General features: G+C 44.1%; 1 protein-coding gene across 2 annotated transcripts; it reads left to right on the forward strand.

Annotated features, from left to right (window-relative positions):
- The first annotated feature begins 8 nt into the window (after positions 1–8).
- LOC119387306 (very-long-chain (3R)-3-hydroxyacyl-CoA dehydratase) lies at positions 9–20,194 on the forward strand. Of its 2 annotated transcripts, none has more exons than XM_037654651.2 (9): positions 9–119; positions 345–461; positions 2,454–2,645; positions 5,653–5,845; positions 8,055–8,182; positions 10,919–11,031; positions 14,117–14,223; positions 16,855–16,989; positions 20,005–20,194. In XM_037654651.2, exons 1-9 carry the CDS (start codon positions 33–35, stop codon positions 20,076–20,078), a joined length of 1,146 nt encoding a protein of 381 aa, XP_037510579.1. In that variant the 5' UTR covers positions 9–32; the 3' UTR covers positions 20,079–20,194. The 2 variants fall into 2 exon arrangements, with proteins under 2 accessions (XP_037510579.1, XP_037510581.1); XM_037654653.2 differs by having other exon boundaries at positions 5,659–5,845.
- The last annotated feature ends 1,051 nt before the right edge of the window (positions 20,195–21,245 follow it).

Genomic DNA, 21,245 nt, shown 5'->3' on the forward strand with positions numbered 1-21,245 from the left:
GGCGACCAATCGCCAACCGCATCGTTGCAGTCATGTCTGCCGGAACGCTGAGCCCGTTTGTTTACTGGGCGCAAAATGACTCTAAACTGTTCCTACGCGTTGACTTAAGGAATGTTAAGGTGAGCTTTGATTATACGAGTCGATGAAGAGCACAGTTTAGCACTCAATTAACTTTAAACATTCGCCCTGGCCTGATCCTGACGGCAATAGTGTGAATTGGCCGGTAGCATTTTTTTGCTTTAAAACCGCAGATAAGCCGTAAAATATAAGTTCATGGCTTGTTTGACCTCTGCAATCTTTATGGAAGATCACCAGCAGTGTTTTGTTTTTGATTGTCATTGAAGGTACCCGATATTGAGGCTACCACCAGCGGGCTATCGTTCTGCGCTTACGGCGTGGGTGCGAGAGGCGAAGAGAAGTACAAGTTCCTTTTGGATTTCTACGCGCCCGTTAACCCGGACGTAAGTGGCACTTAAACGATTTTTCATTCGCATCTTTGGGAACTGTTGCAGATTGCAGTTGTCGCTGTTCTGGAATGTTCCAGAGCACCACTGGAGTGCGCCATTGGCGTTTTTCTGCATCGATCGCTTTCGGTTTACGGAGCTCTGTAGGTCTGTTTACTTTAAACGAAAAAAACGCTTGTTCTGGTTTGGAAATGTTGATACTCTTGAAAACATTATCGGTATCGCGCAAAATATATGCCGCGCGAGTGCTTTTGTTCCAATTTCGTCGCTACCGTCAGGGTGTCACATGGCGCACTTTTCATCGCGATCGAGCCCAATCGGGATCAGACTTCTCGTTCGCGATTACGAGCAACAGAGGGACAGTATCCAGAGCGAAGTCCATTAAAGCGAAATTCAATTTAAAATATGCAAGTAGCTGCACTTTCTTGTTGTCATTGCAAAAGTTTATTGCGCAGGGATTTGTTGAACTGTGTCCTCAGATCGACCCTTGCACACACAGGCGTGCGCAGGGTTCCCCTTTAGGGGAAGGGGGGGGGGAGGCGAAGGTGCATCGCGGCGCCCCCCCTCCCTATTAAGCCAGTGTATGGGCCAGACATTGCGCCCCCCTCTTCTTAGGTGACTAGGGGGGGCGGCCGCCCCCTAGTCCTCCATCTGCGCACGCCTATGCTTGCACATGCAAATAAGTCCTTGCAGATACAATCTTGCACTGTTAGAAAAGCATACACGGAATGTGTCAAGCTTCCAGCTGCGTTTAACCTGTGATTATGATACAGAAGTGGCGGGTGAACAGTGAGTTCCCCATTACTTCTTGGTCATCTGTCTTGCAGTACCTTGTCTCCAGGCTGGACTTGACGTGTTATGGCCCTTTCCGTGTTTACAACATTCTCCATGAATAGCAAGCTCCGAATGGAGTAGCCAGAGCAGGCTATTGCGTGACCACAATGTAAGGAAAATTAAGTAGGCTGACTTGCATTGTACGGATGTGGTGGAGCATGTACTTCCAGTAAACTTAGTGACTTCAGTAGTGGCATATGGAGCGGTCGAGTGGAAGTAGATGCGGCGTAATGGTGTATTTGCCAGGCATTATCACTAACCTAGCATGATGGACATTGTAGCATAGCTGTGGGGCATGACTCATAGAGACGGATATAGACAAATTTGCACACTGTGCATGACATATTGTAGACAAGACCAGGCAACTTACACTGGAGTAATGTCCTTCACACTGAGCAGACACTCTCTCAATTTACTGCTCAGCACATTCATGAGTGTTTAAGTTATTTGCACTAGATAGGGGACTGTTGCACCCTTTGTTTAGAGCACTAGTAGTGAATGCCTTCTGAATGAAATAATACAGGTACCCATTCCTTATGAGTTCGTATTCAATCTTTCTTCAGCTCTGTTTTAAGGGGCCCATGTCAAATGTAAGAGATCTTGCATTATATGCACACATTTTAGCACCAAATAGTGTGATCATATAATAGATTTTATGTCTGTAGGCTCAACTTGAGCAGCTTATATATCTTTGAAACAGTTATGTGTGGTTATTGTGCAATGCGTATAGATACATATATTCCACAGATTTGAACTGCTGTAAGGAAGTGTACTACATATTGAACAAAATAATAATGATAAGTTATGGCTTTACGTGCCAAAACCGCGATGTGATTAGGAGGCACATCGTAGTGGGAAACTCCGGAATAATTTTGACCACGTCGGGTTTCTTCACGTGCTCCTAAATCCAAGTATGTGGGTGTTTTTTCATATCGTGCCATCAAAATTGGACCTGCTCCTTCGAGTTTAGCAGTCTTTAAACAAGACAGTTTAAATTTTACCATCACGTATAACACAGCAGGGTAGCAAAGGGTATGAGTGAACAAGTAACACATTGCACTTAAAAACAAACATCTGAGGATGATTTTGTATTGTCTCTGATTTCCTGTTTCTGAATGAAAAGTTTGCACGTGACCAGAGCTATGTTTTTTGCAGGGCTGCGAGTACCGGGTGAATGACAGGCAAGTGGACATCCAGATTACAAAGGAGAAATCGGATCCCTGGCCTCAGCTTTTGTCAGCAGATTCACCAAAACCGGCATGGCTTAAGGTTGACTTTGACAAGTTACAAACAGAGGATGATGACGAGGAGATATCAGAAGACGACAACCAGCTTCGGAACTTCTACGTAAGTCGCTGCCTGATGGTGGATCGATTCTGTCATTCATAAACTTGCAGTGCTAGGTTAAATCAATGAATTACACGGGTCATTGAAACTTTGGTGCACACTTTGGAACACTCTCACTGACTGCACGTGCTGTGGCAGCTGAGTGGAAACGGTGTCAAGCAGCTGAACCAGAGACGGCTCGTCTGGTCCCGGTTGACTTACCTGAATTGAGATGATAGCGAAATACAAAACCATCTGTGTACCTAAATTTTGTTACACATTAAAGGGACACAAAAGTGTAACAGTGAATCGGTTTAGATTGATAAATTTTACTCGAATTCTGGTGTCGTTAATTTCACCATCATATGTTAATTTATAGTGGAGAAAATCAAGGTCAATGTTTCATCTTTAAATTTTGCACCGAAATTTCAGTGTATGGCATCACAGATTTCACAGTATATTTTTGCATCTTGGCGACATTGACTCAATGAAATTTTGTAAAAACTTGGTATGTTAAGTCTATAATTGACATATGTGTCAGAGGACAATGTACAGTCGAGCCCGACTATATCGAACCCGTTTATATCAAATTATCCCGTATATCGAACAATTTCTAAACACGGTAAATTTACATTGAGAATATATAGCAAAAGTTACTGTTACATCGAACGAAAATAGCAACGACAACCGATATATCAAACTCCATGTGCCTAAAAAGTGCCCCAGCAAGTTGGCTTTCCCTCGCGGTGGCGGGGAAAACTGCTGGCGCCACCCTAGAAAAAGTGGTTTAGACCCGGTTGTGCACGGGCGAACACCCCCCTGCAAGAAATGATCCTGGCCCGCTCGCAGCGCTTACAGCCAATCAGAGGCCGTCGTGCTTTCTCCGAGGCGCGGAGGCGGTAGAAGTGAGCGCCATTTTTTCTTTCTTTATGCTTGTGTGCCTGCTGCTGCCTGTTTTCCTCGAATCCTCATTCAGCGTGGTCCGTGCTGGTGGTGTTGCCTGTTGGTGCTCTGTGAACTTTATTGGCGCGCTGTCGTCATGGCTTTGCAAAGAGGCAGAATTTGCCGTTCGCCGCGAAACTCGAAATCATAAATCGGGTCGAGCGCGGTGAAAAGAAGTCCGACGTCGCCGCCGCGTACAAAATTCCAAGGAGCACCTTGAGTACTATCCTGAAGAACAAGGCAGACATCAAGGCCAAGTCGGACAAAAGGCCAGGTGCCCGTGGCGCCTGACGTGTGCGCACTGCTGTGTACGAAGATGTCGAAGCGGCCGTTTACGTTCGGTCGCGAAACATCCCGGTGTCCGGCCCTATGATCGAGCAGAAAGCCAAGGACCTTGCTTTCCTGCTTGGCAGGAACGATTTCCAAGGCGGTTCAGGCTGGCTCCAACGGTTCAAAGAACGGCACGACATCGTTGGCAAAGCTGTTACAGGTGAAAGCAGAGCGGCGGACCTGGACAGCGTAGACAAATGGCTCGAGGAAAACTGGCGAGATATCGCAGCACGATATCAAGCCCGAGATATCTTCAATGCGGATGAAACCGCTCTATTTTGGCAAATGTTGCCAAACAAGACACTTGCGTGTCGTGGTGACAAGACTTGCGGCGGCAAGGCAAACAAAGCTCGTGTGTCCGTGCTGTTGGCAGCTAATTTAGACGGATCGAGAAAGCTTCGACCTCTGGTTATCGGGAAAAGCACGGCACCACGGAGTTTTCGAAATGCACTGTCGCTTCCAGTTACCTACCGAGCAAACTCAAAAGCGTGGATGACCGGGGAGCTTTTCGGCAGGTGGCTATCGTCGTGGAATGATGATTTGGTAGGCGAAAATCGCAAGGTGTGCCTGCTCGTGGACAATTGTTCATCGCACCACTGCAGTACGACCTTCAGCAACATCGAGCTGCGTTTTTTGCCCCCAAACACTACGTCTGTACTGCAACCACTGGATCAAGGCGTTATACGCGCACTGAAAGCCGGCTATCGGAAGCGCCTGGTGGAGAGGCTGCTGCAGAACCTTCGTGTCGGCAGGGAGCTTAAGATTGACTTGCTCGGAGCTCTTTCTATGTTGAGTAGATCGTGGGCAGATGTCACGAAGGAGACGATCCAGAACTGCTTTAGGCATGCCGGCTTCCGCATGCCTGGTGATGACACCCCAAATTCCGATGACAGCATTGAAGACACCACAGGTGTTTCCGCCGAAGTTTGGAGCGAGCTGGCAGAGTTCCCGGGAGCTATCGACGGATTGACATTCGACGAGTTCATCAGTGCGGACGATGATGTCGCCATCATGGGTGAGCTACAAGATGAGGACTGCGTTGCAGACGTCATGCCGACCACGAGCCAAAGCGACAGCAATAAGGAAATTGCCGATGGCCCATTGCCTACATCCTCCGAAGTGATTAGTGCACTTGCGTTGGTCCGGCGCTATTGCCTGAATGTGGAAGGTTGCGGCCTCAGCTGCTCCGACTCGTTGGACAACGTGGAGGCGTGCGTGCTGTCGCAGGCAGCGAAGTCGTTGACACAGAAGAAAATCCAGGACTATTTTGTTCCAAAGTAGGGCACGCAAGTAAGCCACCATATTAATAAAGTACTTTTCTTATTGTTATGTGCCTTTGTGTCAAAATCCTATAGTGGGCCTATATCGAATTATGCCATATATCGAACTAATAAACGTTTTTTGGCGAGTTCAATATACCCGGGTTCGACTGTATTTCATTTTTACCGATTAGGAACTACGTATGACGTAGTAGACGTCATCAAAATCTATGACGTCACGGCATTTGGTACGGGGGTTTGAAGGTGGCGTCACCATCCGCATTTTCTTTTTGCGCGTCTTCTCACAGTAAAAGGGGTGTTTTTGGTATTGTGAAATTGTAACTTACTAATACACGAAAAATCATTTTTCTCTTTGGTGTCCTTTTAAAGAACCCTAGGAGAACAAAATTAATTTGGCATACCCCACTATGTTGTACCTCATGATCAGATCAGGGTATTGGCATGTAAAAACCTTAGAACGTAATTCTTCAATGCAGGAGCAGGAGTCGCAGCGTTATTCCCCAGGCTCACGAACAAGCCCACCATCATGGAACAGGAAACGGCGAGGCCATGAGAGGAAGACCGAGGAATTTCGCAAGGTCTACCTCTTTCTCTACAATCTCTTCCAGTTTGTCGGCTTCCTCTATGTTGGTCTTGTCATGCTCATCCGCTACAGCCGCGATGGTGAATGTAAGCCCCTATTCTTTCTTCTCTCCCTAGCAGCTTGCAAAAAAAAAAAAGAGAAATTGAGGGGATCGTGGAAAAGCAATGCATAGATTGTGCACCTGGGGAGCTCACAGTGCTGCATCCATGTAGTCAATGAATTTTTTTAATTGAACTTTTTTTTTCTGGATGTGCTTGCAGTGCTCCCAGCGATATTGTTTCTCTCTTGACATATGAGTGTCCATTTCTTGCACGATGATCACCAGAACAGAAAGTTGCGCTAACAGATTTAGGTTGTGCTTCTTTGTTACATATACTACATGGTGAGACTTAGTGCTGGGAAAACAGGACACGGGACAGCGCCTGTCCCATGTCCTCTTCTCTGTGTCCCGTTTTCCCCGTGATAAGTCTCGCCATGAATCTATACCAGCTCGCCCAGTACACCACTTCACAATATTCAGTACATATAGTACTACAAATAAAGATTTGTGTTCTATTTAATACTATCACATGTTTGTTTATTACCATCACAAGCCTACTACCAAATTATGTTTCTCAAAACATTCATTCGTGAAGTGAGGTGTGGGCCTTATCACAAAAACAGAATACACTCAAACCTCGATATAACGAACATGGATATAACGAATTATCGGTTATAACTAGGGGTGTGCGAATATTCGAAAATTTCGAATAACGAATCGAATAGCATTCTATTCGATTCGGTACTCGAATCGAATAGTACATACTCGAAATACCGAATATTTTTCGAATAGTTTTCGAATAATTAGCGCCGACGGGAGAACCCCAAAACAATGATACTTTGGAATAGTTAAAGGCCATTTTTCTTCTTTTAATCACTAAATTACCAGTATGCATGTAGCCCAAGCTTTTACGAAACTACCGATGCTATATTGATTACCGGATGAAGACGTTTTTTTTTTATGAAAGCTCCATACTCGCTCAGTTTTTACTATGCTGCCTCTGCATCGCATTAATCAGTTCCTGTCGTCATCTTGTAAGAACTGAAGGTGCACCTGCATTCAGCTTCATGAATAGCAATAGATGCAAGGGTTGTGTTTGCGTAAATTGTTCTTACAGATACAGCTTTCAACACCGATGTCTACATGCCTTCAGTGCCGAGGACCAGGTTGCGATGGCAGGTTTATGTGTTTCATTACCGCCTTAGCTGTATGCGTAGTCTTCGGTTCAAAATTGTTTAGATTTTATGTCTCAGTTTTATTTAAAAGCAGGCTTCAAAGCATCTGCAGTCACTGCTTTATTTCAACCTACAGTTAGAAAATATTGCGAAGGTTGTGGTCGCTGCTGTATACCAGCTTACCTCAGATTTCATAACTGTGGCATTTTGAGTCAGTTAAAAGTAAGCGCAACGCTCTTTGGTGAAAGTTCGTGAATATTTCTTTCAAAAAAAGAAAAAAAAAACGCTGCGGAGTTCTAGGGCCGTTTTGAGAATGGTTGTCTTACTATTCGAAAACTATTCGAAAAGTATGCAATTAGTATTCGTATTCGATTCGGTGTCATCACTATTCGATTCGTATTCGATTCGGTTCCAAAATTCACTATTCGCACACCCCTAGTTATAACGAAGTAAATGAAGAGTAGTCTTGTAATAGATACAGTGTTACAAATAAACGTTTATAACGAATTTTCGGATATAACGAAGTTATTTTCGTGACAGATGTGACTTTGTTATAATGAGGTTTGAGTGTACTAATTAAAGGTTGTTCAGAGCTTTGATGCATATGGATCTGTTGCACTTTTTGCTGTACTTAGATTCTTACGGTGGATTCGCTGACTTTAATTTGCCAGGTGGCCATTTGCCATGACTGAAGACTGTTTGAAAGGTGTTACACCCAAGTGAATATAAGAGAGATTGGTCTAATTTGTACTTTTCGTAAGCACTCAACACATGTCTCACCCATTCTTATACATGCAAGTAAATACCAAGTGCATTAAGAGCCTAACGTACATTCACTTTACCAGCATTTTGTGTGTGTGTAATTTTTCACTTATCTAATTTCTTGGCTGATGTTGTTGCTTTCGTATTATGAATATTCCGACCCCTTGAAGGGACAGTTCACATAGTTGCTTGCAAGTGTAATAACGAGATATCAATGACGAAATAAAATGACAAGGATGTACGAAAAGCGTGACAAGTGTGACACTGTGGCACTACTTTTAGAAATGTGCCTACTAGCTTGCGTGTGTGTGTTTTCAGACTCCATGGCGGGTACCTGGGAAGCAGTGGGCAAAGCCATGCGTCTAGTCATCTGCCTGCAGCTTCTCGAGGTGCTCCACCCGATGCTTGGGTACACCAGAGGCAGCTTTCTGCATCCGATGGTGCTGGTAAGCAAAGCACTGTTGTGTTTAGGTTTTTATATACCTTGTGAGGGTCTCACATGCTCTAGAAACGAAGGACACTGTACACATCTGTTCACTGCATCTTCTGTGTGAGAAGCCAGTAAGCCAAATTGCGTAATCAATGTAGCATGCCAATACTACATTGATTGCACATTTTATTGATTGCGTGATTGAACTGCGAAATCAAGGAATTAGAGTTGCCATACCAACAAGCGATGTTCACTTCTGCGAGAAACCCACGGCTATGTCATTTGCGGGGGAAGTCTTGTTAATGGAGGTGCATACGAGGGACAGCTGTCTGCGGGACAGTCCCACAGAACCCCCTGTCAATCGTGCAAGATGTTGATCCCAAAACAAAGGACTGACGCTGTCAAGTTTTGCCACTTAAGGAACACTTGAAACTCCGTGTACCTCAGTGCAGAAAGTGCCATCAAAAGAAGCTGTATTACAGGAGATGTGAGACCCGCTATGGTAGCTTAGTGGGCAAGGCGTTGCACCGCTGAGCTCGAGGATGCGGCTTCGATTCCAGGCTGTCACAACCACGTTATACTATCTACATTTAAGTACATAAATTTAAGTGCACGTTAAATAACCCCAGATGGCTAACTCTTTCAGATGCCACCTATGAAAAACTGTCTGTAAATGCATGAAATTCATACAATGTAATTTCAAGGCACTCGATGTTATATTGCAACAAAAATAATGTTGTAACACATTCATTTATGTGTGTTATAGTAATCATTCCTAATTACTTTGTAATTAAATATCTATTCTGAAGCCATTCATGCTCTGTTTTTGCATAAATAGAATGAAATCTCAGGCTGTAAATATAGCGCAAATTCGTTTTCGGTTATGTCCACGTTGAACAAAGAAAAATTATATTTTTGACGTGGGTCGCAGGAAGCGGCATGTCGAACAACTCATCAAATATGGTCGTGCCTTCAGCAAAGTAATCATATGCAACAGTGCACTGCAAGCTGGAGTTAAATGAAGACAAATTTATTATGCAGGATGTTCAGTTCATCCAAAGCTCAATGTATCTGGCTCTTCCATAGCCACTAGTCGACACAATTAGAAAAAAAAAGTGGTGTACACAATTGTGTACGTAGCGTCTCAAAGGGTTAAAATTAATCGGAAGTCCATCACTATGGTGTGCTTCATAATCATAGCGTTGTTTTGGCACATAAAACCCAGGAGTTATTCCAGAAGATGTGAGAGCAATGCCGGGAAAACAACCTTGGGGACGCGAGAGATTCGAGTGTCCCCATTATCCATAGGTGCAGGGGCATTGCTGTGCTTTTACATTATGGGAATTGGCTTAAAATAAATAACCGTTTTACATAACAAGACTGTAAGCCTGGTGGTTCTTGTGTCAAAGCAATGCAGTGAAGCTGTTGATTGTAGCACAGTTTTCTGGCAAGCTGTAGCATTTAATGAGACAGAATGTTGAATGTCACTGGAAATATAATATGACTCTCCTTGCTCTTCATTCTTAAAAATAATTTGTAACCTTCAACAGATCGTTCACATTTGAACAAAATGTAGCCAACAATTCTCTTGGCTTTCATTAAGTTTTATTGAAGTAGCACAGATTAGTATATGACAGCCTTTATCTGTGGCTGCTCTACATTGTCTGCTTTGCATTGCACAGATTCCAAATCAAGGATTTGCGGGTTATATGTACATAGTGTTGATTCGCGTATTATCCGGTGATCCTTGTATAATTATGTAATCCTTACGTTTTGAATTGTATAATTTCTACAATTGCCTCCCTGCTGTACTTTAGGTTTGTAGGCTCGTCAAGCTGCCTTTAAGCAGCTTTTACCTACAACCCCTCCATCTGTATTTGTAAGATGGGAAAATAAAATTGAAATTGAAATTGAAATTGAAATCTGGGTGTGAGAAGCACGGTTTAAACATAAGTGATACCTTTGTGTGTTAAAGCTGAGAACACTTGAACCCTGCTGAAGGGGGTAATACAATTTTTGTTTGATTTCTGTAACTTTGAATGATGTAACTGCAAACAGCTGGTCAAAGGCATGTCAGTAGGAGACTGAACATTGAGCGCTGGGTACACTATCAGTAGGCTGTTCAGACTGGACTGTCACTGGGTGTGGTCTGCGAAGAATTGATGATGATTATGATGATGATATCAATTCCCTGCCCTCCGTGACATGAATTGAAAGGCGAATCAACGTCTGCTGTTAAGTTAGCTTCTAAGGCACTTGATGTGCAGTATTGTTCTGAGAGAGAATAAAAACCCAGTGATATGCTTGTACACTTGTACAGTTTGTATTAAGTTGTCAAATGAGATTGCCAAGACAGGATTTATACAGAATGGACATTATTTCATTAGTGCCTTAGAGTAAATAGCAATTAATTAGTGTAACTTTGTTTATCAACTTATGGTGGTGCAAGCAATGCAGTTAATTTTCAAAAGTATATTTCTGGTAAAATAATTACCTGTTGTATGCTTGGACAGTCTCTAATGAATTCACCTGCAATGGCACTCCGTATCTCAAATTCATCATGTTCCGTATGCATCAATATCTCAAATTCATCATCAAATTCGTCATGGGACTCTTGTTAAAGGAAGGCAGCAGCAACACACATGCACTCAAAATCGAATGAACCCTGCCAGAAGTCTACTCTAATCACTCAATCAATGAATGCATAGTTTCAGGAGCGCTTTGTTTTAATGCACCATTTTTTCTTTCCCAGGTTGGTGGCCGCATCTTCATGGTATTTGTCATGATTGATGCAGAGCCAAGGATGCAAACCAAGCCCGTTGTCTTCTACCTGTTCGCTGTGTACACGCTGGTAGAATTGTGCAGGTTAGTGGTTCATTGGAGGTCGCTTTCCTGGATTACCTGAGTATTATAGAGGTCAGTGGAGTGAAGTACCTGTGAAGAAACCTTGATAGTCGTGTTCTCACTGTGGTTTCATGCAGCCATTTCCAGAAGTTTGTGGGACTGGTTCAGCTTACCTGAATGCTCTTTACGGGCTGTCAGTGAGCCTCCTGTGCCATATTAGTCAGTGCTAACCTGTAGTGGTTTCATCTCCAATTAATACTACTCTTCTGTAGTGTTGAGGGTGACTGAGTAATTTCACCAAACAACTCAGAGAGGTACTGCCAAGAAGTTTCTGGGCTGTATGTGTTTTGACAGAATCTGCACATTCTGTAGTACCTTTAGGGAATGACATTGAGGCATAGTTCTAGTACCATCTTTTAACATTTTGTAGAACTTTTCATATAAGAATGAGATGTGAGTACAGTGGAACTTCGATTATACGTCCCCCGGTCCTGCGACGACCCGCGTTTTACGACGAATTGGCTTGGTCCCGGCAAAACCCCCATAGAAATAATGTATTAAAAACCTCAATTGTACGACGCAATTTTACGCCGGCCCCGCCTCGTACGACGCTTTGCTGGACTGTCCGAGAAAAAAAAAGACCTACGATGACGCGGGCTGGCACGCAAACACACTGCGGCCGGGCGAAAAAAGTCGGGAAACCGAGGAACCGAGTTCGTATCCGCGCTGCCACCACAGGGCCTCTTCAATTTTTCGACACGCGGTCGGCCATAGCTAGCCAGAGCCAACGTTGGCCAGCCGGAGCGCATTCGTTTTGTCGCATTGCACTGCGCACTTCCGTTGTCGCCTTTTTTTTTTTTTCTCTCTCTTCTTTTGGGTGGTTTTGTAGTGACCGTGACCGTTGTGACCGCAGTGACCGTTGTGAGCAGATAACATGGCAGATAATCTCGAGCTCGCTTTCTAGTATACGATAACTTTCACTACATTTCGTGTCGTTATACCGGACGTGTTGAACGGCGATTGTTGAGCCAATGTTTGCGACAGCCGCGGGAACCGGAACTCGCCGCTGTCTAGCTACCAGAGGGCTGGGGCGTTTTAGCCGCTCGCGATTGGTCGAAGCTTGCAAATCGAATAGGCCTACTGCCGTGCTGCCATTCAGCCATTCCTTCACGTGTTTGCCTCATCGGTTGGTTGTGCTGCGCCGCAGCTGCTGTGTCCACGTGCAAAATTTTCTGTGTTCGGTCATTGGTGTGCGAGGAAGCTTTCGAACTTTTGGTTGCGAGTGCTGCGTCTCGCAATGTCGCGGAACCGAAAACCGCTGACGCTCGGAGAAAAGCTTCGCATAATCGAGGAGGCAGAGAAGCGGAACGGAGCAACAAAGGCCAGCATTGCCCGCGACCTGAACATTCCCGAGTCGTCGCTGAAAACGATCCTCGCGAAGAAGGACAGCATCCTACTAAATGCGGCAAAGTTCGGCCTGAACAGGAAGGCCGCGAAAGATGGCAAATATGCTGCCATGGAGAAGGCCCTCGTTGAGTGGTTGCGTCAGGCCCGCAGTTCAGGAATCGCCGTGGATGGCGCAATTTTGAAGGAGAAGGCTGAGACAGTTGCATTGCGCTGCGGCATTGACGACTTTAAAGCCTCCAATGGCTGGTTGGATCGCTTTAAAAAACGCAGTGGAGTTGTGTACAGCCGCTGCTGTGGAGAGAGCGCGTCAGTCAGCTCCGACACTGTAGAAAAGTGGACTGCATTGCTGCCGGAATTGATACGGGAATACAAACCGTCCGACGTGTTCAACGCAGACGAAACTGGATTATTTTATAATATGCAGCCAGAACAGACATTGGCATTCAAAGGAGAGAGCTGTCACGGGGGTAAGCGAAGCAAAGAGCGTCTTACCGTATTGCTTTGCGCTAATGAAGACGGCTCTGAAAAGCTTCCTGCCCTCGTGATCGGCAAGTTTGAGAAGCCGCGATGCTTCAAGAATTTGAAAAGGCTGCCGTGCCAGTACACGTTCAACCGGAAAGCCTGGATGACGGCTGCTATGTTTTCTACATATCTGCAGCAGCTGGACTTCAAAATGGGGGCTAAGAACAGAAAGATTCTTCTTCTGCTTGACAATGCGCCATGCCATCCATCAGATATGTCGCATTTGAGAAATGTGAAAGTTGTATTTCTGCCCCCCAATTGCACTAGCCAGCTGCAGCCACTTGACGCTGGCGTCATCAAGTGCATGAAACAGAAATATCGGAAGTTTCTGGTGCAGCGTCGGCTGGCGGGCATGGAACGCAAGCAGTTGGATAAGAAGCTTTCTGTGCTTGACGCAATGCACTACATTGCTAGTGCATGGGACGCAGTCACGCCAGAAACTATCGCCAACTCCTTCAGGCACTGCGGCTTTAATAGAAGTGGTGCTTGTTCTACCAGTGAAGCTGCACTGCCTGTTGACGATGAACCAGAGTTCGGCAGCCTGGAGCTGCCTGGATCTTTCGCGGACTATGTTGGTGCCGACGACGACGTTGCAGTGTGCAGTGAAGTGTCGCTGGATGACATTATCGAAACTGTGCGTCCCGACACTGCGGGAACTTCCGACGAGGAAGAGATGGACGACGCTGCAGAGGCTAGCGTGTCCGTTCCGACTTACGCGGACGTGTTGTGCTACGTCGACCACATTCGGCGGTTTGCTTGCGCACGCGATGAGATCGGCGTCTTGCTGCCAGATGTTGCAGCTATCGAAAGAAAGCTGATGCGTCGTGGCTGGGCAAACTCTCAGAAGAAAATCACAGATTTTTTTAAAAGGTGAGAAATAAAGGTTCGTTCACACCTCCGATAAAATGCGTGGTTGTCATTTTTTCAATTAATTTAATCTACGTTCCTCGGAGCAGCGTACGTTTGTGCCGCGGACTTTCTTAGGCATTATGTGCCCGCTGTTGTGGGGCAAAAATGACCGTCACTGCCTATATTCTCGGTTTTTCGATTATACGACGCCCGGATTATACGACGATTTTGCGCGGTCCCCTGAAAGTCGTATAATCGAAGTTCCACTGTAATAACAAAATCTGACGCTACAACCAACACATTGTTGCCCCTCTGTGATGTCACGCAGGTACCCTTACTACATGCTGCGCACATATGACAAAAGCATCAGCTTCATTACCTGGCTGCGGTACACTGTATGGATTCCTCTGTTTCCACTTGGATTCCTGTGTGAAGGTGATGTATGCAACTTTATAAGCAGTGTAATTAACTCTGTGATCTTGACATTCCACAACATTATTTCTATTGTATTTTGCTTGGCACTGTAGTTCCTCATCATTGTTTCTGACAGACATCATAATGGATGTGTAACGACACTATAAAATGTTGTACAGAAAACACTTGAAGGGATAATGATGTCACTCTAACTTGACAACTGTCTTTCTGCGTACTGTTGCAACCGGCCTACGCAGGCACTGGATACTTGGGAGGAAGATGCAGAGGCTGAATGAAGAGGCTGAAAGGAAACTTAACAGTGGTTTATTTACATGGGTTACGTGATGAAATGTCATGACGATACTGAGCTTGTTCGCTCATTTTGAAGGGTCTCTTTTCCCCAGATCCCTAGATGGGGAATCGCTCCAAGTTGGGACGGTCCAATCACGTCGCACGCAGCATTAGCAAGAGTGTGGCCACCGCACTCTCCCCTTGTGGCACCAAAGGGGTCATTTCTTGATACGTGAAGGCCGCAGGTCGTTGGGGCACGCACGCGAACATCAGGCGCTTCAATAGGACCGCTGCCCCGAAGTATCTAACCGTTCAGTTAGCGGGGCGGGTCGTCATCCGCACTGACGCCGTTGTCTCGTCAAGGATGATGTCGCGACTGGAAACCATTACGGTCACCTCGTCGATAACCTTGCTGTGTCAGACTGCATGGCGCCTCACAGCCCCGCTCGGGAGGACAACGCACCTGCTCGAAGGTCTGTCAGCCGGCAAACAGCCTTTCAGCGCATTGTTCCAAAAACAGAGAACGCCGCTTCCCCTTTGGCGCAGGCACCGATCGTAACAGCTCGTCCGCCGGCGGGAGACATGACCTGAGAGTGACCAGCTGCACAGGTTGCCTGAAGTGTCGGTGAAAAGTCGCGTCCTCCGGGTCACTGCCGATGACGCACAACTGTTGGCTCACGCACTCGTTCCTCGGTGCTTTATTCTTGGGAATACTTGCACGCAAACACACACACACAGCCACAAGCACAGGAGCGTGCCCTGCCCGCACCGAGACACATCGAGTCCACAAAATCATGTGGAAACATTCTGTCTTAAATAGCATTAAAACACAGAAGCAGCAATCGAAGCGTTTGTCTGAGCCCTCGCTGAAGCTCCCAATCCCGGTAGCAGTACCGTACTTACTCGAATCTAGGCTGGCCCCAATTCTAAGCCGACCCCCAAAATTCTTAAGGCCAGAAAAAAAAACTTAATCATTGTACTCAAATCTAGGCCGACCCCCCCACTTTCGCACTTCGTTTTTTTTAGAAAAAAACATCGGCTTAGGTTCGAGTAAATACGGTATAAGCTTCGTACAATACTGCTTTCAAGAAGCATTAACTCTCAAGATGAGCCTGCTGGCCTACCTCTGTGCAAGCGCCAGCAATCCGCTGCAAGTTCACCAGGCCTCATGCTCATGATCTCATAGCCTCATGTTTCACGCTATCTTTTGGGCCCCCAATTTTGTGCTGTCAAAGCTAGTTGTCATGTTCCCGTGAGCAGACGAATAGCACATGCTGCACCAACATCAGGAACACTATTTACATGTCAAATCTGCGATCGCACATTCCAGTACTGCTGCACGGGTGTACTACTAAACTCTGCATTTGCGGTCACAATTCTTATAATGCATACTCATGAACTAGTGCCTTATAATGCATACTCATGAACTAACGCACTAACTTTCCTTATACTCACGTCCACATAGGACACATGCGAATAAAAGAATAAACAAAAAGATACCTTAGCATGAACCATGACAAAAACTCAAAAAGAATATCGTTGCTTCTTCACGGGCATTAAAAATCAACTCTGTTTGTGAGCGCTCAATATGTTGTCAAGTTCCGTTTACCAACACGCCCAAAAAATGGCAATGCAGAATTCGACGTTGAGAAGATTGCCTGGGTGGATTTATCTGGAAATTTTGCAGCTGAACGGTGTTATTAAGTGCACAAATCTTGCTGTTAGGCAACATACCTTTGCACGATACTCTGTATGACGATGTGGGATGTTTATTGTATGGAGTATTTTTAGAACGCTTAATTAATCTTAACCAAATTTACAGCTTTTGAAGAAGGCCTTGTTAGTCTTAGCGCTGTTTTGTTTGAGGTGTCCCGGTGTCATGTACTTTCTCTGCATCATAAGTATTATGGCAAAATGGAACTTTTAAGCAGTCAGAAATCGTACGTTTTCTTGCATGCCCGCTGCCATTGAAAGCGAGAAGATCCAATTAAAAGCCATTATTATTGCTTTGTTCAAGTCTATTGTAATTTTTTTTTTTTTCAATCTGAGAAGGCCAAGTTTTTGAGCATATTATAATTGGAAGTTGTAGTCCACTTGCCCTGAGCTATGTTCAGACAATAGGCACTGCTTATTCAAGCTATTTTGGAGGGGGCTCTTGTGCACGTGCGATGTGGTCACCCTGGTAAAGGTTCCTTTTGGAATGCTGAAAATGTGAAACAGATTCTTCAGAATCGTCTGACTGTTGCAGTAATGGGTGAGCTCAATTCACTGTGCTGTTCATTTAGACTGAACTTGTCGTCAACATGAATATGCCTTGTTTTTTAACCATGTAACATTAATTTGGTGCTTTTGTACTTGCAGGGGTGATGATTCTCCGGAACATTCCATACTTTGAGGAGACTGGGCGCTTCAGCGTGCTCTTGCCCAACATGTTCAACTTCTCCTTCTACCTCCCAACATTCCTGCGGCTCTACCTACTTTTGGGAATCTTTCCAAGTAAGTCATTGTGTAGGCAAGGCTGGCTTGTCGGAGAATGCATAAGAAGGGACCATGTGAATTTTTAGCACTGGGGCATGGGCTTCAGCAAGGGTTGTGCGAAGGGGCATTTGCGCCACCCCCCACCCTAGCCACATCAGCACCTGCACTTCGAACCACCCCCGCCGCGATGCAAGACAGGGTCGTGCCAACGCCCATGCATTGAGGCACTGTTTTATGCCTCGGCTTTTGTCTGTCATTTCTGCTGATTTAAAGTGTGACATTTATTAACATAAAGACTATAGATTTGTGGCAGGAGCTCTGTACTTTAATGACCACATATTTGTACTTAAAGTATTCATAATATCCAATTTTATTGATCCAGTACACTCAAACCTCATTATAACGAAGTTAAATCTTACACAATAATGACTGTTATATCCGAAAATTCGTTATAAACGTATATTCCAAACACTGTATGTATTGCAAGACTATTTTTCATTTACTTCATTATAACCGATATTTCGTTATATCCGTGTTTGTTATATTGAGGTTTCAGTGTATTCTGTTTATTTGTTTGTGTAAAAAAAAAAATATCTGATTAGGTTATTCTACAACAGCCAACTGCATGATGCCCTTATTTCTGCATTATTGAGTGAAGTAATGAGTGCTCTGGAATACATTTTCATGAGACTTACAATGTATCTAGATACTTATCTAGCTCTTTAGAAGAATCCCATAATAATTATTCAGGTGTCGGAATGTAAATGCAACTTGCTTCTTCGATGTACCCTAGAATGTGCAATCGGCTGCTCCAGAGTGCTCGCAGATGCAAAATTACCTGCTCCAAGACGGAAATTTTTGCTGCTCCAAAGTGCTCCTAACTGAAAATTTTGCTGCTCCAGAAATCGCTCCAAATCGGAAGTGCTCAGTGGCATCACTGGAAATAGTGCACGTTGGCACCAGGAATGCATACAAACGGGAACATATTAACAAGGTTCTGCTGTATGTTGCGTACAGGCTAGCAATATGTCATTATAGTAGAGGAGTCGATATTAAAGCATAATATTAATTCCCTATCAACCTTCCAAGAAATAACACGTATTGCATGATAATGCAAGAATGGTTCCACTCGAACATAGAACAATGTTACGAGGTAATTCGATAACACAGATTCCTTATTGCAAGAACGTTGCATCATTTTGTCAAGTACTAATGTGTGACAATCACCTGTCAATAGATGTCGAGATGATTGCAGTGTTCGTTGGCTTTGCGCAGATTTGACACCAGGTGATGTTACGTCTGCTGGCATTCTTTTTTACATTTGCATCTCCCATGTCAAACTAAAACTGCTAGCCGAACGTTCACCCTGAGATATTGCGAAGCGTCCGCATTTAACCCCCTGCGATCATGAGCATTTGCCCTATTTGTGATCGTTCCACTCTGGAACCATTCTTCCCATTTTTTTCGTGACGCAGAAAAAGTGCTCAGGTAGATAACTGCAAATAATTTCTTTCATAAAAATTTCATAATATTCCTGAGGTTCTCAGTAAAACTTGAGCGTAGTTTGAACTGAAGATGGGAAATGACTGTCTACCTCCTGAGGTTCTCTTATCTGGAGGCATTTTCTGACCACCTGAAGGCAGGATAGGTACAATCGTCCTTAGCGCTAAAGCCATCTTCCGATTCACTGAACTCATTTTAGTTTCGTCCATACAGATAACGTTGCCGTCCTGTCAGAGCGTCATTACGCAAATACATAATGGAAAAATCTCTTCTAGTGCTGTTGAAGTGCTGCTCTCGTCTGGAGACATTGTGAAGTGAACTTATTCATCGGAAACATTTCCAAATACTACTGCCTCTATCGATTGAAATAGCCAACGAATACAAGCACAAGTGTATGTCGACATGCTTTTTGTCGTCTGTCAAAAACGTACATCTTTTGCACGCTGGGAAGGGCCCGAAACTAGAGCTGTGCGAGTAGCAAAATTTTGGGTGCGAAGCGAATTCGAATATTGAAGTGTGAGTGCGAATCGAATCGAATATTTTTCTAATATTTCTCGAATATTTCTCGAATATTTTTCGAATATTTCTCGAATATTTTTCGAATACTTCGAAGCAAAATTGCAGAAAAGAAAGTTAGAGAGGATTCCTAAGCATATTCTTATGAGATAGCAACATGAAAGTGTTTTTTTTTTGCTAGGTTGATGAAGCGCTGGCGGGGTAGTGTTTCATAGTTGTCTTATCAAGAATGAGGCAATGTAGAGGCCAAATTGTATTTGTGTACATGATTTGGTTCAACCAAAGTGTTGCCGACAACATTTTACATGTGATAGGCACATTTCTTCAGCCTCTCCTCCTCTTTCAGCTTCTGTGGAAGCCCAAGTGATGTGGCGGACAAGGGTCTACTCCCTTCAAGTCCGGAGTTCCTAATCTGCCTTGAGACGTCGATATATAAGAACATCTGAAATTTTGGATGCTATAAAGCTTCGGCTTCCTATTTTTCGGACTTCCTGCCCAAATTTCAGGTCCAAAGCAGCATTAATTGAGCCCCCACCTCTGCTACATCTTTCATCTCCATGTTGGAACCAGCGTTTTCTTGAGTTAATACATTTGCAACCGTAACGGAGCTTGAAAGGCAGCTTTGCCGCAATACGAAAGTGTAATGAGGTGAAGCATATTGAAAATCTGAAGGGGTCACTTTCAATCGGACATTGACTGTATTTGTTTCGGGGAAGTTCGAATAGTTTGAATAGTAAAACTCCAGTGCGAATCGAATCGAATAGCAAACACTATTCGAAAAATATTCGAAATTTCGAATATTTGCACACCCTTACTCGAAACGATTGCAATGGGTTAGGAAAAAGCAAACAACATTGTGTCGCCTTTTTCGTGCAGGTTGATAACTGAATAATTGTAGTCACTAAAACGGTGCTTGTAATAGGGGTCTCATTCTGTATCTTTTTCTCTTTTTCATTCCATTAAGTTCTGGGAATTCACGTGAAGTTTATTACTTTTTTTTTCTTTTCCTTGCAGCACTGGCATTTATGATGAGTCACATGTACCGGCAGCGCAAGCAGATCCTCGGTCCCAAGGACAAGGAGGACTAAGGACATGTGTCATCCTTATTTACTAGTCTGCTTCATTCCATCAATTTTTTTTTTACTCCATACCTCCTTCCTTCATGGCAGCTACAGTTATTAAAGTGAACAGAGTAAACCAAATGTTCTTTGTGTTCTGTGTGTCGTGCTTATTCATAGTGGAAGTTTCCTTCATATTTTACGGGCAAGAGTTGCAAAGTCTGTTTATTTGTATATATATGTGCATGTGTACATCTTTGTGTGAGTGGGTGAGTGAGAGTGAGTGGACTACAAGTTTCACCACATACTCTTACGTGGAACTGTTCTTTATAAAACTAAAGGTCATGTGCTCTAGTGTACCTTGGTACAAGGCTACCTTCTTGTGTTAACATAAACATATGGTGACACACCCTTCTGTTACGTGTGTTTCTTGTCATTTGTTTTCCTCTTTGACTTATTTTTTTCACTGCCTTTGTCTTTTTTCTCTTCTTTTGAGTTTTTTTTCCTTTTTCTCTCTCTTTGTGGAAAGTGGTATAAGAGACTATTACGCTGTAGTTTGTTATGTGTCGTTATGTGTATAGTTTGTTATGTATTTTGTTGTGTCTTGCAAAAGGCTGGGTACCGGCCAAAACGTTGACTTAATAAACAGTGTTTTTTTAAGAAGCGCATCAACTTTTCAATTATAAACTTGCAGCAGCGGAACATATTTCTTCTGCCTTCAATTCACCACATGCATGCATGCACACACATGTGCGTGCACACACACATGCACACACACTTGTGTAACAAGCACAGATATATAATGTTACAATGATACTATAGTCGCCAGTTATGCGACAGCATTGTGTATACATCATTGCACACGCATGCACATAGCTCTATTGTATCTTTTGTTGTGCCAATATTGACAAAATGGTTCATGCGAGGCCAGAAAGCCGGTCAGGCCTAAATTCGGGGGGGTAGCCAGAGAAATTCTCTCAAAGTCATCAGATATAATAAAGTATGTGTAAAATATTGTTGGTGACACTTTATTTCTCCGGAGCATTTTCCCATAATGGAGCTCAAAATGTGGAGTCCGACATGATGTAGATTACAGCGAAGCAAATTTGTTTGCTTGTGGTTCCAAATGTGTCTCCTGATAGCAATATATTGCATGGTCGCCAACCAATATTTCAGGTGCCAGGATTATCGGGCCTG

This window comes from Rhipicephalus sanguineus, chromosome 3 (assembly GCF_013339695.2).
Source record: "Rhipicephalus sanguineus isolate Rsan-2018 chromosome 3, BIME_Rsan_1.4, whole genome shotgun sequence".
NCBI classification, from domain to species: domain Eukaryota; kingdom Metazoa; phylum Arthropoda; class Arachnida; order Ixodida; family Ixodidae; genus Rhipicephalus; species Rhipicephalus sanguineus.

What these genes read in the sequence shown, in the direction of transcription:
- LOC119387306 (XM_037654651.2), top strand. Translation starts at nt 33, where the DNA reads ATGTCTGCCGGAACGCTGAGCCCGTTTGTTTACTGGGCGCAAAATGAC. An exon ending in TTCTGCATCCGATGGTGCTG is followed by an intron (nt 8,183 to 10,918) that starts GTAAGCAAAGCA and finishes TTTCTTTCCCAG; the next exon opens with GTTGGTGGCCGCATCTTCAT. An exon ending in ACTTTTGGGAATCTTTCCAA is followed by an intron (nt 16,990 to 20,004) that starts GTAAGTCATTGT and finishes TTTTCCTTGCAG; the next exon opens with CACTGGCATTTATGATGAGT.